The sequence below is a fragment of the Medicago sativa genome, chromosome 8 (genome assembly GCF_051527215.1).
Source record: "Medicago sativa cultivar Bolivia chromosome 8, Bolivia_mono, whole genome shotgun sequence".
NCBI classification, from domain to species: Eukaryota; Viridiplantae; Streptophyta; class Magnoliopsida; order Fabales; family Fabaceae; genus Medicago; species Medicago sativa.
The window spans coordinates 25,769,162-25,786,146 of NC_140756.1; the positions used below are offsets into that span (position 1 = coordinate 25,769,162).

The 16,985-nt window shown below is 32.5% G+C and overlaps 2 protein-coding genes across 2 annotated transcripts; both read left to right on the top strand.

Annotated features, from left to right (window-relative positions):
* Window positions 1–7,710: 7,710 nt before the first annotated feature.
* LOC146897916 (BON1-associated protein 2-like) lies at window positions 7,711–8,413 on the top strand. Its single transcript, XM_085735806.1, has one exon. The coding sequence runs from the start codon at window positions 7,789–7,791 to the stop codon at window positions 8,338–8,340; it is 552 nt and encodes a 183-aa protein (XP_085591932.1). The 5' UTR covers window positions 7,711–7,788; the 3' UTR covers window positions 8,341–8,413.
* A 3,169-nt stretch (window positions 8,414–11,582) lies between these two features.
* Window positions 11,583–12,418, top strand: LOC146897917 (BON1-associated protein 2-like). Its single transcript, XM_085735807.1, has one exon. The coding sequence runs from the start codon at window positions 11,694–11,696 to the stop codon at window positions 12,246–12,248; it is 555 nt and encodes a 184-aa protein (XP_085591933.1). The 5' UTR covers window positions 11,583–11,693; the 3' UTR covers window positions 12,249–12,418.
* Window positions 12,419–16,985: the final 4,567 nt, after the last annotated feature.

Here is a 16,985-nt window from a genome sequence, read left to right on the forward strand (position 1 = left end):
ATTTTTTTTTTTTGCAGGATAATATGAACGACAAGTGGATTTGGTCTCTTCATATCTCTTCAAAATACAATGTTGCCAGTGTTTACAACCTTTTGACTTCAAGGGTCTCTTCTTCAACTCACGACCACAACACGTATTTTGGCACAAAGAGGTTCCTTTAAAAGACAACATTTTTGCTTGGCAGCTTTTACGTAATCGATTGCATACAAATGCCAATTTAATTAGGCGCATGATCCTTCAACCAAACACTCATTATTGTTCAGGTGGTTGCGGTTCTTCAGAGGATATTGATCACCTCTTCATGTCTTGTGACTTATACGGATAAATTTGGTATGTTATTTACAAGTGGCTAGTTATTGTTACAGTCAAACCAGCTCATGTTAAAGACCATTTACTTCAATTCCGATCGCTAGGCGGCTTTTCTAAAAACATTTGTAATGCTTTCTACTTGATTTGGCTCTCTTGTACTTGGATTGTTTGGCGTGATAGGAATGCCAGGATTTTTCAACAAGGGGCCCCTTTTCATCATCTTTTAGACATAATTAAGCTGCAATGTTTCTAGTGGCTGAAGGCAACCCACTATTCTTTTGCTTTCGATTACCACATGTGTGGCTTAATCCCCTCTTTTGTTTGGGAGTTCACCTTTAGCTTCTTTTGCTTTTTTGTTCGTTTTATGCTGCTTGTTATGCGGCTTTTTCCTTTGTTTTCCTTTGGTTCCATGTTGTAACAACTTTTATTCTTTCTTAGTTCTCTTGTGGTACATCTTGTGCTAGAAAGACTAAGATGTTTGGTTAATTAAATACATTTTAGCTTCTTAATAAAAAAATTGGGACGAGTTTAAACGTGGGCAGGCACACGGATCCACATTGTCCATAATGGGGTCAGTTGACCCCACTCCTTCAAAATATAATCAATCAGCAATTCTATATTTTAATGCTTTGATCCCCACTTGTAATGTTATGTTGACCCCATACTGCCAAATTAATTAATTAATTATGTTGCAAACAACAGTTCTTTTTATTTTTTTGACAAAGCAAACAACAATTCTTATTTAGTGTGCAATTGTGCATTGGCTCAGAAACAACACTTCCATTAACTATTTATTAATGAGTTTTTTTTTTTTTTTTTTTTAAATCATAGTCATAGTTAAAGTAAGTGGAAAGCAATGTGCACCGTATAAGTTTTTCTAATTCATCTCTACTCTCTCATTCATGTTTTGTGTTTTTAACTTTTAAGTGGGAGACTTTGATTGAATTTTTTTTTTACTTATTTCAGTCTTATTTGTAAGAGTAAATTTAATTTTTAAATTGATTCAATAAATGATGTATTTTTTTTTTGTTTAGTAGCCTAGTGGCTGGAACTCACACAATTAAATGTGGAGAAGTGAGGTGTCCGGGGTTCGAACCCCGGCCCCTGCATAAATTATGTAATGTCCTTACCAACTGAGTTAAGTTCACATGGACAATAAATGATGTATTTAATCATTAATATAAATTAGATACATAATTTAAATACATAATAAATGGAAAAGTTGATGTCGTCATTTTATTGCTTATGCATTTTTATATTTTTATATTTACAATAAATAATCTTGACCCCGTTTATTAAATTTTTTGGATCCGTCCCTGAACGTGGGACATGTTTAAGCGTGCATATAAAAGACAGCTTCTCCGAATTTTACAAGTTTGAACGTGGGACATGATTTTAAGCCTGCATATAAAAGACAGCTTCTCCAAAAAAAATTATGTCAAAATTCGGAGCCATTTGCAACACCTACATATTTTCCTTGTTGTTGAATTTATAATTATAGTAATCCATGGCATGTCTGTAAGAAAGAAATATAAATTATATCCATGGCATGTCTCCTTACCTACTAGCCCCAATTTATTTATTGTACTACGAATGCAACAAGGGAAGGAAACATCCTTTAAAAATGGCCAAGATTATATTAGAAACCAAACAATCAAAGCACAAGATCAAGGAAACACCCTTGAAGCATGCACCATTATTTTTTCCAAACCAAATCTTGATTATTTTCCCCTAAAAGCCTCCAAACATAATTTTTTACTATGTGTATAGAGTTGTGTTATTTAAACAACCATTTGTATGACAATTTATTAGATAACTATAGATTTACAAAGAAAATAAGATATTGATACAAAAGCTAAAAGAAAGAAAGAAAAAACATAATGTAAGTGTGAGAGAGAAAATTGTCACAAAAATTATCAAAAAATAGTTGTATAAATATCATTTATCGTATGCATACACTTTGATTATATTCATGAATATTGGGTATGCGATAAGTCACTCAAATTGAAACATAGAATCGATAATGATTGAAAAATATAAAAATAATTGAACATAATGAAATGTATATACGTTTAACACCAAAGTACACGTTCTATATAAAATGTCATTGCTACATGAGTGTTGACTTAAAAAAATTGTCTCAAAATCCGTTGCTATATTTTCCAAAATAAATAACTTTCTTAGTATTTTTCTCTTGACGATTCCCTAATTGTCTCCTAGGAAGGGGTCAACCACTGTGTTTCCAAGGAACAAGGGGAACTGACTTAAGTTTAGGACAATCATTATTCATCAATTAGAAACTTGAAAATACTAATTGTCATTGAAAAGTGTAAAATGAAAGAGTCAACAAAATAAAACAAAAATTCGAACTTTTCTCCCCTGGAACTTACTTAACAACGCAAGGCAACTTCTTGATTTTTATTACAAAATCATCCAAAGTTGATCAAAGTATAGTCTTTATAATTAAAAACATATTAGTGCAGTTTCCAAAAAATATATATAAGTGCAACAAAACTAGATTTAATTAAACAAAATACAACAAGTAAATTCCATGATTTTTGTTTTTTAATTATATATGTTTGAGTACAAATAGGCATGGCATGGGTTTTCTGTTTTTAAAGAAAACCGAGTCGAACTATCCTAACGATTCAAGAAAACTGAACCACACCGTTTGTGGTTTAAGACGAACCGTACTAAATCATTTTGTTGCCTACGAGCTGAACCAAACCGAACCTAAATTAACCTTTTGAGATAAAAAAAAACGTTTTGAATACTATTTAAAGAATCAATTCATATAAAATTACTATTTTGGTTCAAAACTGTTCATTAACGGTTCAGTATGGGTCAATATGGTTAGGTTCAAAACTAATCGATTATGGTTCAAGAACTGTTATTAAATTAAAAGTTCGGTTCACAAACCACTATAATTATTTGGTTAATTTTGGTTCAGTTTGGTTCAATTTATGGTTCTTTTTGCCCGCCCCTATAGATACAAAGTTTTCACTCTTCTTTAATAATGACTAATCTCCATTGAGGAATCTTTTGATCATACAAGATGAATTCTTCGATTCTAACTGATTTTTTTTTTTTTGCATAAGCAAAACACTAGAGTTTGAACACTTGATCACTTGTTTAAGACATCCAAATCTCTTATCACTTGGATCGGACCATTGTTGTTTCTACGTTCTTAATTAAATCGAACAAATTTCAGAAGATCTTTAACCTCAAAGAATACTTACATACAAAGGATTTGCATTTTACTCGATAATTCTACTTGACTTTAAATATTATCGACTTTCTCATATAAAAGATGTTATGTGTTTTCTTTAATATAAAATTTAAATTTATTAAAAAATTATTTAAGAAATCTTGATCATTGAAAAAAAAATTAGGATTATGTTAGAAAAAAAAATTGGCTTGCTTTATAAGAAATCATAAGATTATAAGCTAGTTGGATTCTGTGATTCTGACTATGTTGGAGACATGATTGAAAGAAAAAGCACCCATGGAAATTGTCAATTCATTGGTTAAAATCTTATCTCCTGATCTAGTAAAAGACAATCCATTATTGCATTGTCCAAAACATAAGCTGAATACATTGCAGATGGTAGTTGTTGCACACAATTGATATGGATGAAAAATTGGTTAGAAGACCATCATATTAGTGAAAGCAGTATTCTTATTTTCTGTGATAATATTGCTGCTATTTATTTGTCTAAAAAACATATTCTACACTGAAGAGCTAAGCACATTGAAATAAAGCATCACTTTATAAGAGAAAGGTGTTTTAGATATAAAGTTCATTGATATTGATCATCATGTAGGCTGCTATATTTACAAAGCTCTTAACGGAAGAAAAATTTAACTTTATAAAGAAAAATATGAACATACATTTTATTCAAGAAAGATTTAACTTTTTTTAGTTTTATAGAAGTGTTTATGATGTCATGGTCACTGCTAACTGTTCATAGAATCTCTGCAATTGCTTTGCAGTTTATGCAGGCATTCTACGGCGGTCAGCAGAGGCCTCTGATATCAAATACAACACAGTTTCTGTGTAGTTCGCTTTGTTTCGGATTCTAAAATCTGAAAAAGAAAAAAAAAATACCTAACAATCCGTTTCGTATTTTAAAATTCAAAGGGTATTTAAAAAAAAAAATTAGGGCGCGCGAGTATATGATAAGGTGAGAAAAACAATAGTCTTAAAATTTTTCTTATCTTTAAACCGAACTTTGTCAAATCCACTAGAATGTCTAATAAGAATTTCTCGTCCCATGAAAGTAAACCCTCTGTCTCCTTCACCATTTTTGATGGATTCAGTCCAAACAACAACATACATATCTTCTGTCTTTGAATTTCGATCGACGCTTATGTTTTGTCCTAAAATAATGGTGATTTCTAATGTGCGCTTGTTGTTTTCCTTCCATATCTATGAAAAAAAATTGTCCACTATTGGTAGCTAAATTATTATGAAAAGGTAGTTTTAGGGTATAGTTTTGTATTTAGGAATGACTGTTTGAGAAGAAAATGCTGGAAGAGGGTTTAAGTAAAAGTAATGGAATTTGATAAGAAAATGCAAGAAAGGAAGAAGTTACTATGAATTGATTGTTTAATTTTGTATACGATTCATTTATTTACTTAGAAAAAAGAATTTGTTGTCATGAAACTACCAAGGACAAACAATAGTATCATACTAGTATGTACAAAAATATTAGTTTGATAGTAGTTGATAGTTGTTGACCTCGATCTTGATTGAAGTATTAATTTTAGTTAACTTAATTAGAAATGTCTTAGAATTTTAATTTTCGTGTAAATTAAAAAAAAAAAAAAAAAAAATCGTGTGGCATTGGAAAGCACGTAAATGGTACTTGTTACGTGTGTTTTGGAGGTGGACTCATTCAAAAGACTAGTATTCAATATTGTTGTTGCATGTGAATACTTTTGGAGGGAATTTCTTCTGGCTCACGTAACCACCGGTGTTTATTATTATTTTATTTTATATTTTTTTTTTAAGAATTTTGTGCTTATTATTATTACCCACAATTTCCAGACACATTAAGCAAATATGTGAGGTGAGGCTTAAACTACCTTTCAAAAATTATGGATCCATCAATCAATCAAAATTAACCAAATGAGTAAATATGTAAATGATATTCACAAAATACTTAACTTTCATTTTACTTGTAAATTTGTTTATGTGATTAATGTTGATTGGTTGAAGTGTAAATTACCCACAATTTTGGAAATTTAACGTAGAATAAGTTTAGGTGAGTTGGGTCTTAGAGCTCACTAAAATTAGGACAAACTTAATGGCTTAGAAACACTTACAAATTTATTTATTGATCATTCACAAACAGTGGCGGAGCCAGACCAAAAAGTTTGGGATGGCCGCCAAAATGATGAATGAGACTCTTCAATAACATGTAACAATGAGAAGTTATTGAGAAAATAATCTCAAATGGAGATGATAATGAATTTTTGTTAGAAAAATCAATTTCAGCAACAGTGATGAGTAATTAAGACACTTCTCATTATGTTACTGATGTACTAAGCCTCTTCATAGTGTTGAACAATAAAATCAATGCTCTGATGAACAAACTATGAGAAAAGAAAATATACGAATCCTAAAAAATTTACAAAATGTTATTCTCATTGATTTTTATCGAGAAGCCTTCTCTTTAATTGAATCAATAATATTATTTTTTTTTATCAATTATCACATAATCAAACAACCATAGTTTCTCCCTCTTGTATGTATAGACCTGCATTTTTGTCATATTCCTTCAATCAACATAGTTTCAACCTCAAATAATAATTCAATCAGAGGAAAACAGGTTTGGTTATTTCAAAAGGGTTTGATTAGGTTATGGAGAAATTGAAGGTGAAACCAAATAAAAAAACTCACTTAAATTCATCACCAAACAACGATAACAAGTAAGAACCAACACAGTATGATTCAAAAACTTAAGGGAAAAAGGAAAATCTAACAAGGAGATTGAAAATATAACTTATAGTTAGGGTTTATGGCTCTGTAGTAACGGACAGAGAGGGAGAGATGGATACGTAGAGAAGATGAGTGAAGTGCGTGAGAGTTGCAAGTGAGAGGGTCGACAGAGAGATTGAAGATGGAGGGAGTTGCGAGCAGTGATGGTGGCGGAGAGAAGAATATGTACGCGTTTCAGAAAGAAACAAAAAGAAAGTGGGATAGTTGGTGAATGGCATGGCAGCAATATTAAAATTAGCTCAGGGGTATTATAGTCTTTTCACAGAATAAATGGGTAGGCCATGGCCAGTCCTAGTCCACACGTGGCTCCGCCACTGTTCACAAAAGAAATCTTCACGCCAACAATGAGAGTCACGTTTTTACGGGACATAAGTTCAACTTCTTACCCCATAAATCAACTTACATTGAAAGTGTCTTGAATCCTTATTTAAGATCAATATTATAAAAAGATTACAAAGGTCACAAAAGCCATAGTAAATGTAAACAATCATTAGCACATATGGGTGTCTTCCAAAATCATTGTCAATCGTATGTAAGTCGTATACATCCATATATAATCTTATAATTCATAACAAATATGGGGTATGTGACCCTATTTTCCACTGTTTGAAATCTTTTTGACTAAACAGTGGATTAGAGAATTAAAGCATTTTAAATGACAGATCATTCCCTTCCAATGATGAACACACAGGGACAAAGGTTTATAGGATAAGAAGGACATGTCGATACAACGTGGAGTTGCTCTTAGATGAGAGGGAGCCAGTGATGTTTCTCACACGTAAAGTAAGCATAATATTGTCATATTGATGACTACTTCGACCACTATTTTCATCTAACGGTTCAATTTCAAACAGCTAATTAATTATTTGTTATGGTCCGCTCCCTCCGTTTTAAAATGAATATTATTTAAAGTATTTACACATATGTTAGAAAATACAATGATCAAAATAAAGAAAATATATATTTTACCAAATCATTCTTTTTTTTTTTTGACAAGTTTACCAAATCATTCTTATTAACTATTAGTTTCTTTCTCCACTAAAAAACATAAATGATCGGTCTTTCCATATAATTTCATTCCATCTAAAAAATACTATATAATATCAATCAAATAGCCTCTTCAGCTTAGCATGAAAACGGTGGAAATTCATTCCAAAAAATAAATAAATGAAAACGGTGGAAATGCAGCCGCAAATAAAAGAGTAATACAAAGGCAAAGTTATAAGTCAAAATCCAACAAAGACGCACATTGCTTTTTCAAACCAAAATTCAAATACACTGAACCAACCAACCAATTACACTAGTTTTTTCTTCCCATCTTTCTCACCAACCTAGTCACCTACCAAATCAAGATCCCAAAACTCATTATATATTCACTCAACCACCTCAATTCCATCACAACCAATTTGAAGGACATAACAATATACATTCATTTTTAGACTAATACATATTTTTTGTGCACTAAGTTTTCTACCATGGTTGTGACTTCACAAACATTAGAAATTACGGTTATATCTGGCGAAAATATTCATGTAACAGAGGATGCATACGTTGTTGTTCGAGGTGAGTCGCTTAATAGTTACACAACAAAAACGGTGAAGGAAAATGATAATTGTGGGAAAAACTCGAGTTTTATTTCATGGGATGAGAAATTTTTGTTGAACATGCCATTGCATGCAAGGTCAATCACGTTTGAGGTGCAATGCAAGAAGTTCAAAGGTATTCGACCTATTGGGGTGGCAAGAATTGCTCTTTCGGATATTCTCAATGGCGCGGTATCGGAAAATTGTTCGAGAATTTTGAGTTATAAATTGAGGAATTGGGAAGGGAGGCAAAATGGAGTTATTCATTTTAGTGTGAGGGTGGTTGTGCCGGAGCAAAGATCGGTTACCGTGGCGGAGAAGCAAACGGTGGTGGATGGAAAGAATTATGGTGGTCGGTTAACTGGAATGGATGTTGGTGCCAAGGACTCTAATGGTGTTGCTATTGGTATTCCGTTTTGGTGGAATTACCCAAACATTATTTAAATATTTATATTTTTTAGATTATTTGATTTCTTGCATGCTTGTCAAAGATTAATGAAGTCAATTTTGATGCACAGATATATTATTGTGATACATACAAGTTGATCGGGTGAAATATCACTTCAAAGAATAAAATTAATGATCAATATACGATCCAAATTAGATCTTACGAATTCTAAGTTGATAGATTTAATGTTTAAAGTTTATGTTTCCGTTGCAAGATATGTGTGCCGAATATAAGTTGCAAAAATACAAGGAAAAAAAATAAGTATAAGAAGCATAAAAGTAACTATAAGTAAAAGGAAATGGTATATATATTAATATATTATTATTAGTAGTGTATAAGTTATGAATAATATTTTTTAAGGTAAGTGAAACACCACAAAAAGAATTTGAAGTTACTATGCATTTGTTAACCCTACTAGATGAAAACCCTATCGAAGCTTATATTTTGTCCAGAAATAATGGTGATTTCTAAGGAGAGTGTTTGTTGCTTTCCTTCCATATTTATTAGATTTGTTTTTTACTGCAGGTAAGTAGATTATTATAAAGAATATACGAAATATAGTGCATGGTTTTATATTTTTAGGAATGATTGTTTAAGATGAAAACGTTAGAAGTGGGTTTGAGCAAATGGGATTTGATAAGAAAATTTTCGGAATATGTAGCAAGGGAGAAACAACTTAATAAATTATCTAAATGTTTTGTTAATAATTCAATTATTATCTTTTAGGGAAATTTTTAATTCTTATTTTTTGAGAGGAGGGTAAAAATTGTGTTCATGAAATTACCAATGTCGACAAACAATAGTATAATATGTAATCCCTAAAAAAATAGTATAATATGTAACAAAAAAAATATAATATGATAGGTGTTGAACTAGATCTTCAATGTTAGTATTAATAATTTCACGAGACTAACTTGAAGATGTCTTACAAGTTTTATTTCGAGTGACAATAATGAATTAGTCTAAATGGTAAGTTCCTTATATATGTCGTCAGAAGTTCGATTTCGACCTTATACAAGTGAAAAAAATTTAGTTCGAAGTTAAAAACCCACCTTATGTGTTCTACAGATTTACCAACGAAGATTATTCTTTATTAAACGGTGGTAAAAGTTTCGTACCAATATCTTAGTAAAAAGAAAGGTTTAATTTCTTGGGACATTGGAACACACATAAATGGTTACGATTTGTGGTTTTTTTATGTGTATTTTGGGCAAGTTCTAACTTGCTCAATTTGCTTTAATTATTTTTTTTTGTTCAAACGAATTGAGTTACTTAACTCTCCATTTACTTTGCTTAATTTATTGTTATTTTTAAGAGAGATAAACACAAATGATAGTCTAGTAAAACTTATTTTATTTATTTAATCCCGCTAAACTATCCTATATGTTTATCTCTTTTATAGATAGAGTGAAGGAAATGGAACACATCATTCTCCTTTGAAGAGGTGGACTCATTCAAAAGGCTATTCAAATAATCTAATATTCTGATTGTTGCTTGTGAATACTTTCGGTGGGAATTTCTTCTAGCTCACGTAACCCTTGCATATATTCATAATTATTCAGATTTTTCAGAGGTTGTTGCAGCAAAGTTACAAGACAATTTCCAGACACAGGTTGCCAAGCATTATTCGATTAGAAGGCTGTGTGAGAGGTGAAAACTTGGGTATGGTGACATGTGTTAGTTAATTAGTACTCATGTCCCATTTGGAGGGGAAAATTTCATTTTATTAACTATAGATACAGATTTAGTCCAAATTTTTTTTTAGATATAAATAGATATTGGTGTCAAGTATGCCATAACTTTATTCATGATTAACATTTAATTTTTTAAAAAATGAGTGTCGTTTGAAGTTTTTATATACAGAACCGTACAAATGTTGTCTAAAGACATAACATTTTTATCAAAATAGCTTGTTTTTTTTAAAGGGTTAAATATGTTTTTAGTCCCTATAAATATATCAACTTTTCGTCTTAGTCTCTCTAAAATTTTCCTTCAACATTTAGTCCCTATAAAATTTTCAATCACTACTTTTGGTCCCTATTTTTAAGTTAATTTTTATTTTTTTTAATGAAATTGTGCAGAAATGTGTAGAATATTGTAAAAAAATTCCCAAAAAAATAGAATTTTTTTACAAAACACAAATTAATTATGAATTTTTAACCGTCAAAAATATAAAAATTCATATTAAATTCATGCTTTGTTAAAAAATTCTAATTTTTTTTGGAGAGATTCTTATAATATTATGAATTTTTTTGCAAAATTTTATTCAAAAATATAAATTCTGCATATGAGTTTACTTTAAATGAGGGACTAAAAGTGAAGATAGAAATTTTTTTAGGGACTAAAAGTTGAAGGGAAATTTTTAAGGGACTAAAACGAAAAGTTGGTATATTTATAGGGACAAAAAACATATTTAACCCTTTTTAATATAGCTTGTATATATTAAGCTACTGGTATTAAGCAATACATTTGTTGTAACTTTTTTAAAGTTTCAGAGGAGAAATCAGTTTAAAATCATTCTAAAAAAAAAACGATTTTTAATATTTTAACATTTTACTACGACTTTTTTAAATAATAAAATTTTAAAAATGTTTAAAATAAGAAACAATTTTCAGTAGCTTCTCAGGAAAACCTTTTTTAGAGATATTCTTTTTTAGTATATATGTTATTTTTATTATGTCAAAATTTCAGACAATAAATATAAAATTTAGTGAATTCAAAATTACTCTATTAATTTATAACATAAGTTCAAAATAGTTTCTATTATTTTAGTAAGTTCTGATAGTATATAAAGTAATTTTCTTTTAATCTATAACAAACTACTCTTTCTTGAACAATTCAAATCAAAATAGTCAACATATATTTACTATTTGTTATCAGTTAATTTTCTGGTTACCTACTACAATGTTTTTATCAACATAATAATAAAATTGAGTCAAAAAATACATAATATTAAAACTTTGTTTTCACTTTTATTCTCAAATAAATTTTGGCGCTCAGCACGTATTCTCCACGTAAAAAAATAACATAAACGGTGGTCGGTCCATTATAAACAGCGCATATGCATGCCAACCGCGGAATTTGTCTGCAACTTATACAAAGTCAAAGTCTTCAACGAAAACGTATATTTTGCTTTTTCAAACCAAATTTCAAATTACACTGAAACCACAAACCAATTACACTCGTATTTCTTTCCCTCTTTCTCACCACTTTCCAAATCTAAATCCCAAAACTTAACCTTATATATATTCACACTCGAACAAAGTTTATGGCCATAACAATATCCATTCATTCTTACACTAGCTAACAGAAAGTTTTGTGCACAACAAACATTAATTAATTCTCTACTATGGGTGTGGCCTCACGTACATTAGAAATCACGGTTATATCCGGCGAAAATATTCATGTAACCGAGGATGCATATGTCGTCGTTCGAGGAGAGTCTCTTAGTTGTTACACGACGAAGACGGTGAAAGATAACGACGATAATTGTGGGAAAAATTCGAGTTTCCTTTCATGGAATGAGAAATTTTTGTTGAACATGCCATTGCATGCAAGGTCAATCACGTTTGAGGTGCAATGCAAGAAGTTCAAAAGTGTTCGTCCTATTGGGGTGGCAAGAATTGCCGTTTCGGATATTTTAAACGGGGATGAATCGGAAAATTGTTCGCAAATTTTGAGTTATAAATTGAGGGATTGGGAAGGGAAGCAAAATGGTGTTATTCATTTCAGTGTAAGGGTGGTTGTGCCGGAGCAAAGATCGGTTACCATGGCGGAGAAGCAAACGGTGGCGGATGGAAAGAATTATGGTGGTCGTTTAACTGGAATGGATGCTGGTGTCAAGAACTCCAATGGTGTTGCTATTGGTATTCCCATTTGGTGGAATTACCCTAACATTATTTAAAGATTTGTATTTTTTACATTATTTCATTTTTTTTTTCATGCTTGTCAAAGAATATTGATGAAGTCAATTTTTTAATGTATATCATTTACTATTGTAATTGTAATACTAGTAGATACCAATACAATCTACCTAAAGTCATGAGTCTTAATCCCTTTTTTGTTTGGGCCATATATTCCTGTTGTACTATTTAATTTCGTAAGTTTTAATTTCTTGTAAATACCAACATTTTCAACAGAGTTAATTATTTTTTTTCTCTTAAGTTCTTGTTTATTTTTTACTGAATTTAACATCTTGAAGAAAAAAATATAACGGCTAATAAAAAGTAGACTAATATTCAATATAGTCCTTCACAATTTCTTCTTGACTCAATTCAGTCGATCGAAGGTGGTGCGAAGTAACTTCAACGGTGATTCATGGTTATCCTTCACATATTGGGTTCCTACAAAGACACTCCAATGTTTAACTCAGTTAGGTTTCAAAGTTATTTGAAGGGATTTCTCAAAAATAAGAGTACGTACCATATTATTTCGGCATGGAACGCCTATTTATACCATAGGGCTAGATATGCTCTAAACACATTATTTGGTCCATTGTGGTGAGGTATTCTTCCATGATCACTAGACCAAATCAATAGTATTTGGACACACACTCAAGAAAAAACTATCCTCAAAATACTCAATCATTATTTTATCAATTTCCTCTTAATCATTAAAAAATACTTCTTTATGTATGTGTGACCAAACACTATTTATTTGATATTGTGACCATATTAGAATTTCTCCTTCATTGATGCATGTAGTTCGCAATTGTAAATGGATGCCTTATTGGACATAAACTGTGATAATGGACTCTTGATAAGGAGAATTACCAACCCAAACATCATTTCAAAAAGAAGTCAAAGAACCAATTATCAATCAATTTTTGAGACTCCTCTAAACCTAATTTGAATCTTGACCTAATCTCACCCCTCCTAGACCACCAATAATCTTTGACGATCTTGATGAGGTAGAAGCAATCAAGCACCCTAAATTTGGTGTCTAAAAATAACACGTACGTCCACACTTGGCCACCAACACATCTTTTCATAAGGGAATGTTTGTTCACTAGTAATCTCTATCACTAATTGACAAGCAAGCTAAGTTTAGACACTCTAATATGTTCTACCCTGAAGGTGAGAAAAACACAAGAAGGGGGGTTGAATTGTGTTTTGAAAAATTCTTCGTTTCTCCTAAAAACTGAACACACTGATCAGAAGCTAAGTGAGACAGCTTCTGAAGTGATAATCAGAATCTAAATGCAGCGGAATAAACAGAGAGAGAGAAGAAGAACGACACAAAGCAATTATACTGGTTCCTTCCACAATCCGGAAGTAGTCCAGTCCCCCTTGCACTTCCAAGGAGATTTCACTAAGAGTAATATCTGATTACAATTGCTCAAGCACACAAGCAAGAGACTTCCTTTGCTCAAGCACACAAGCTAGAGACTTCCTTTGCTCAAGAACACAATCAAGAGACTTCCTGCTCAAGCACAACTGCAAGAGATTTCCTAACTAAACAAAATTACATAGAAAATTGTTTAAGGTTGAACACTTGATATACAATCAGAGGTGCTCACAATACAAATCAGATACAGACTCAATGGACTTAAGAATTTCTAAGATATGACTTTGAGACACAGAAATTCTAAGTGAACGCAGAACAATTTCAGCAGAGGTTTGGCACTTGTAAAAATGTTGTGAGTCTTTCGTTCAGCGTTCTTGCATTACCAAAACTCTAAGTCTTCACTCCTTTATATAGAGGTGTGAAAGAGACGTTGTGAAATTGCCAGCACACCAAAGAGTCGTTGTTTAAAGCTTGATCTTTCACCAATGATCTTTTGCCTGATTTGGTTGTTGTCCTATGAAGAACCAATTTGAAAACCATTCCTTATCCAAAGGAACATCTATGCAGGCGAAGCCGTATTCTGGAGCTGTTTTCTTGTCTTGTAGCGTGGACACAAAACAGAGTAGTGGAGAACGTGGTTGTACAATTCGTACAGAAGTACAATGTCAACGCTTTCGTCCAAAATTGCAAGCACATGCCTTCAAACACCTTTGAAATGACCGTTGCAATGTTCGACTAATTTTCTGCTATGTTTTCGAATCCAATAGACAGCTTTTGCAATGTAGATTCTTAAATCTTTGAATCTTTTGCAAATCCAGTTGATCTTCAGCTTCTGGTGAAATGACTTCTGATGAGGCAGCTTCTGATGATGCAGCTTCTGCAGCTTCTGATGGTGCAGCTTCTTCAGCTTCTGATGATGCAGCTTCTGATGATGCAGCTTCTGATAATGTGGCTTCTGGACCTCTTGTCTTCAAGAGCACTATTCTTCAAGAGCGCTTTTACTATCTTCAGGAGCAGCTTGACTTCAGGAGCGCTTTCCACTTTCAGGAGCAGCTTGACTTCAGGAGCGCTTTCCACTTTCAGGAGCGTATTGCCTTCAGAATCGTCTAAGCTTCATTTTCTTTTGCTCTTTATTTGCTCATTCAGATCCAATTAATGATGTAACTTTTTTAACTGTGGTCCTGTACACTTGAACAAATATTAGCTAGTCCAATTTACAATTTGTAATACCTTGTTATCATCAAAACTCTTTGAGGTTCATTGTTAAACACATTTTGTTCCAACAATCCCCCCCTTTTTGATGATGACAAACAATAGTATTTAAAAAATTGTTAATTGTTGTTAATCTAATTAACGAGTTGACTTTGGGGTTTCTGAGGTTTGTAAGCTCAGAGTCTGAGGTTTGTAAGCTCTAACTCCCCCTGAGTCTGATAGTCTTTAAGGTGAGGTTTGTAAGCTCCCCCTATGTTCTATCCAGGTTAATTAAATTCATTTTTCGCACAATAATATCAGAGCTAAAAAAAATTGAAAGAATTGACTTATAGATAAGAAGAATGGTTCAATTAATTTTATTTGAAATTTGATACTTCACCCTTTTTGATACACCCTTTTAAAGGTAAAACAAAAAGATAGAAATTTTTCAAAATTTTCAAATATTATTAATGGGGCTCAGAGCCTTTAAATACTATCACATATACTCCCCCTTTTGTCATTAGCAAAAAGACATAAACAAAAAGAAGAGATGAGAAAAACATAAGTTTAAAGGTTCAGAGCATAATTCAAATAAATTTTAAAGCATTTTAACCATCTTCAAAAATTAAATAAACAGGTCATAGCAAACATTATTATCAAAGCAAATAACAACACACATGATATAAACATTTAATGATATTCAGAAGCAAGAAGAATTCAGAAGCTTAGAAGCGAAAAGAACTAAATTAGAAGCAGAGATGATCAAAGAATATTAAAAGCCTAAAGAGACAAAAAAAATAAGCTAAAAGTGTGCAACTATTGGTTTGGCTTATTTCTCTAAAATCTTCTTCAGAAGCTCTTGAACATCAGCATACTTCTTGTCCATATCTTTTCTCTAGTTGTCTTCTCTGATCTTGGCTTCTTGCATATCAGCTTCCAATTTTGATATCTTCAGCTTCTGCTCTAGTAGCTCTGTTTCAAGACTTTCATTTTCTTCTTTGAGCACCTTGTTCTCCTGAGCTAGAGCCAGGTTAGGTGCATCAATCTTCTCCAGGATCTCAGAAGGAATAGTCAGTTGCAGCTCCTTAGGCAGGAATTCATCTGGTTCTCTGCCTCTGATACTGAGTGGATTCTTCACCCAAGTACCAAGAATCTCTACATCTCCAGTATCCTCTTTCATTCCATTCAACCAATCTTCCAGCTTCTGCTTGGCTTGCTCTTGAGCCTCAATGCATGAATCATGCAGTGCTGAAATCAGGTTGATGACCCTTTCCTTGATCCTTCTCCATTGCTTCTGATAGCTAACTTGATGACCCAAGTCATTTCTTCCTGCTATCAGTCTGAGAACTTCAGAAGCAATATCTTCCCACACATCCTGTAGTACTTTGGAATCCAAGAAAATGGTGGGAGGTGAAGGTTGTTTAGAGGGTTTTGGAGGGGCTAAGTGTATAATGGGTAGGTTTGATGATGATTGGTCATTTGTAGTCAAGGATTGGCTAGTTGATGGTTGGTCAGGAGTGGGGTCAACTACCATATCAGGGGCATGATCATCTTGATCATCCTCAGAGTCTGTATCCATATCACATACACCAGTATGATGGGTGATCTTGATAACTTGTACTGGTGAAGGAGTTATGGAAGCAGGGGTTGGCTCAGGAACAATGTGTTCAGGAGCGGCAGTTTCAGGTGCAGGTTCAGGAATGGGTTTAGTAACTGGTTGTTCAGGAACAATATGTTCAGGAACGGTCTTTTGAGGAATTGATTGTTCAGAAACAGATGGTTCAGGAACAGTTGGTTGTTGTTGTGGGGGTGATGAAGTTGTAGGTTCAGATTGAGGGGGTGAAAAGGCTTTTTCTGGTTCTGGTTGTTGTTGAGGGGGGTCTTCTGAAACAACGTTATCAGAAGCAGCTGCTTCTGGAGTTATTTCAGAGGCCTTTTGTGAGGTTGTGTTAAAGCCAGATTGGGGTAGTTCACCTAGATAATGACTTTGTAGGTGATCTAAAAGAGAGGTGTCTTCAGAAGGAATAGAGGATATGGCACAAGATGTGTGAGAAACTTGAGGTACCTTAGATAACATTTCTGAGTTATCTACTGCTTCTGAAGTTCCAAGATTCTGAACTTGCTCTACATTTTCAGCATCAGCTTCATTCACGATTAGCATCTT

Coding starts and splice junctions, on each gene's coding strand:
- LOC146897916 (XM_085735806.1), top strand. CDS start 7,789: ATGGTTGTGACTTCACAAACATTAGAAATTACGGTTATATCTGGCGAA.
- LOC146897917 (XM_085735807.1), top strand. CDS start 11,694: ATGGGTGTGGCCTCACGTACATTAGAAATCACGGTTATATCCGGCGAA.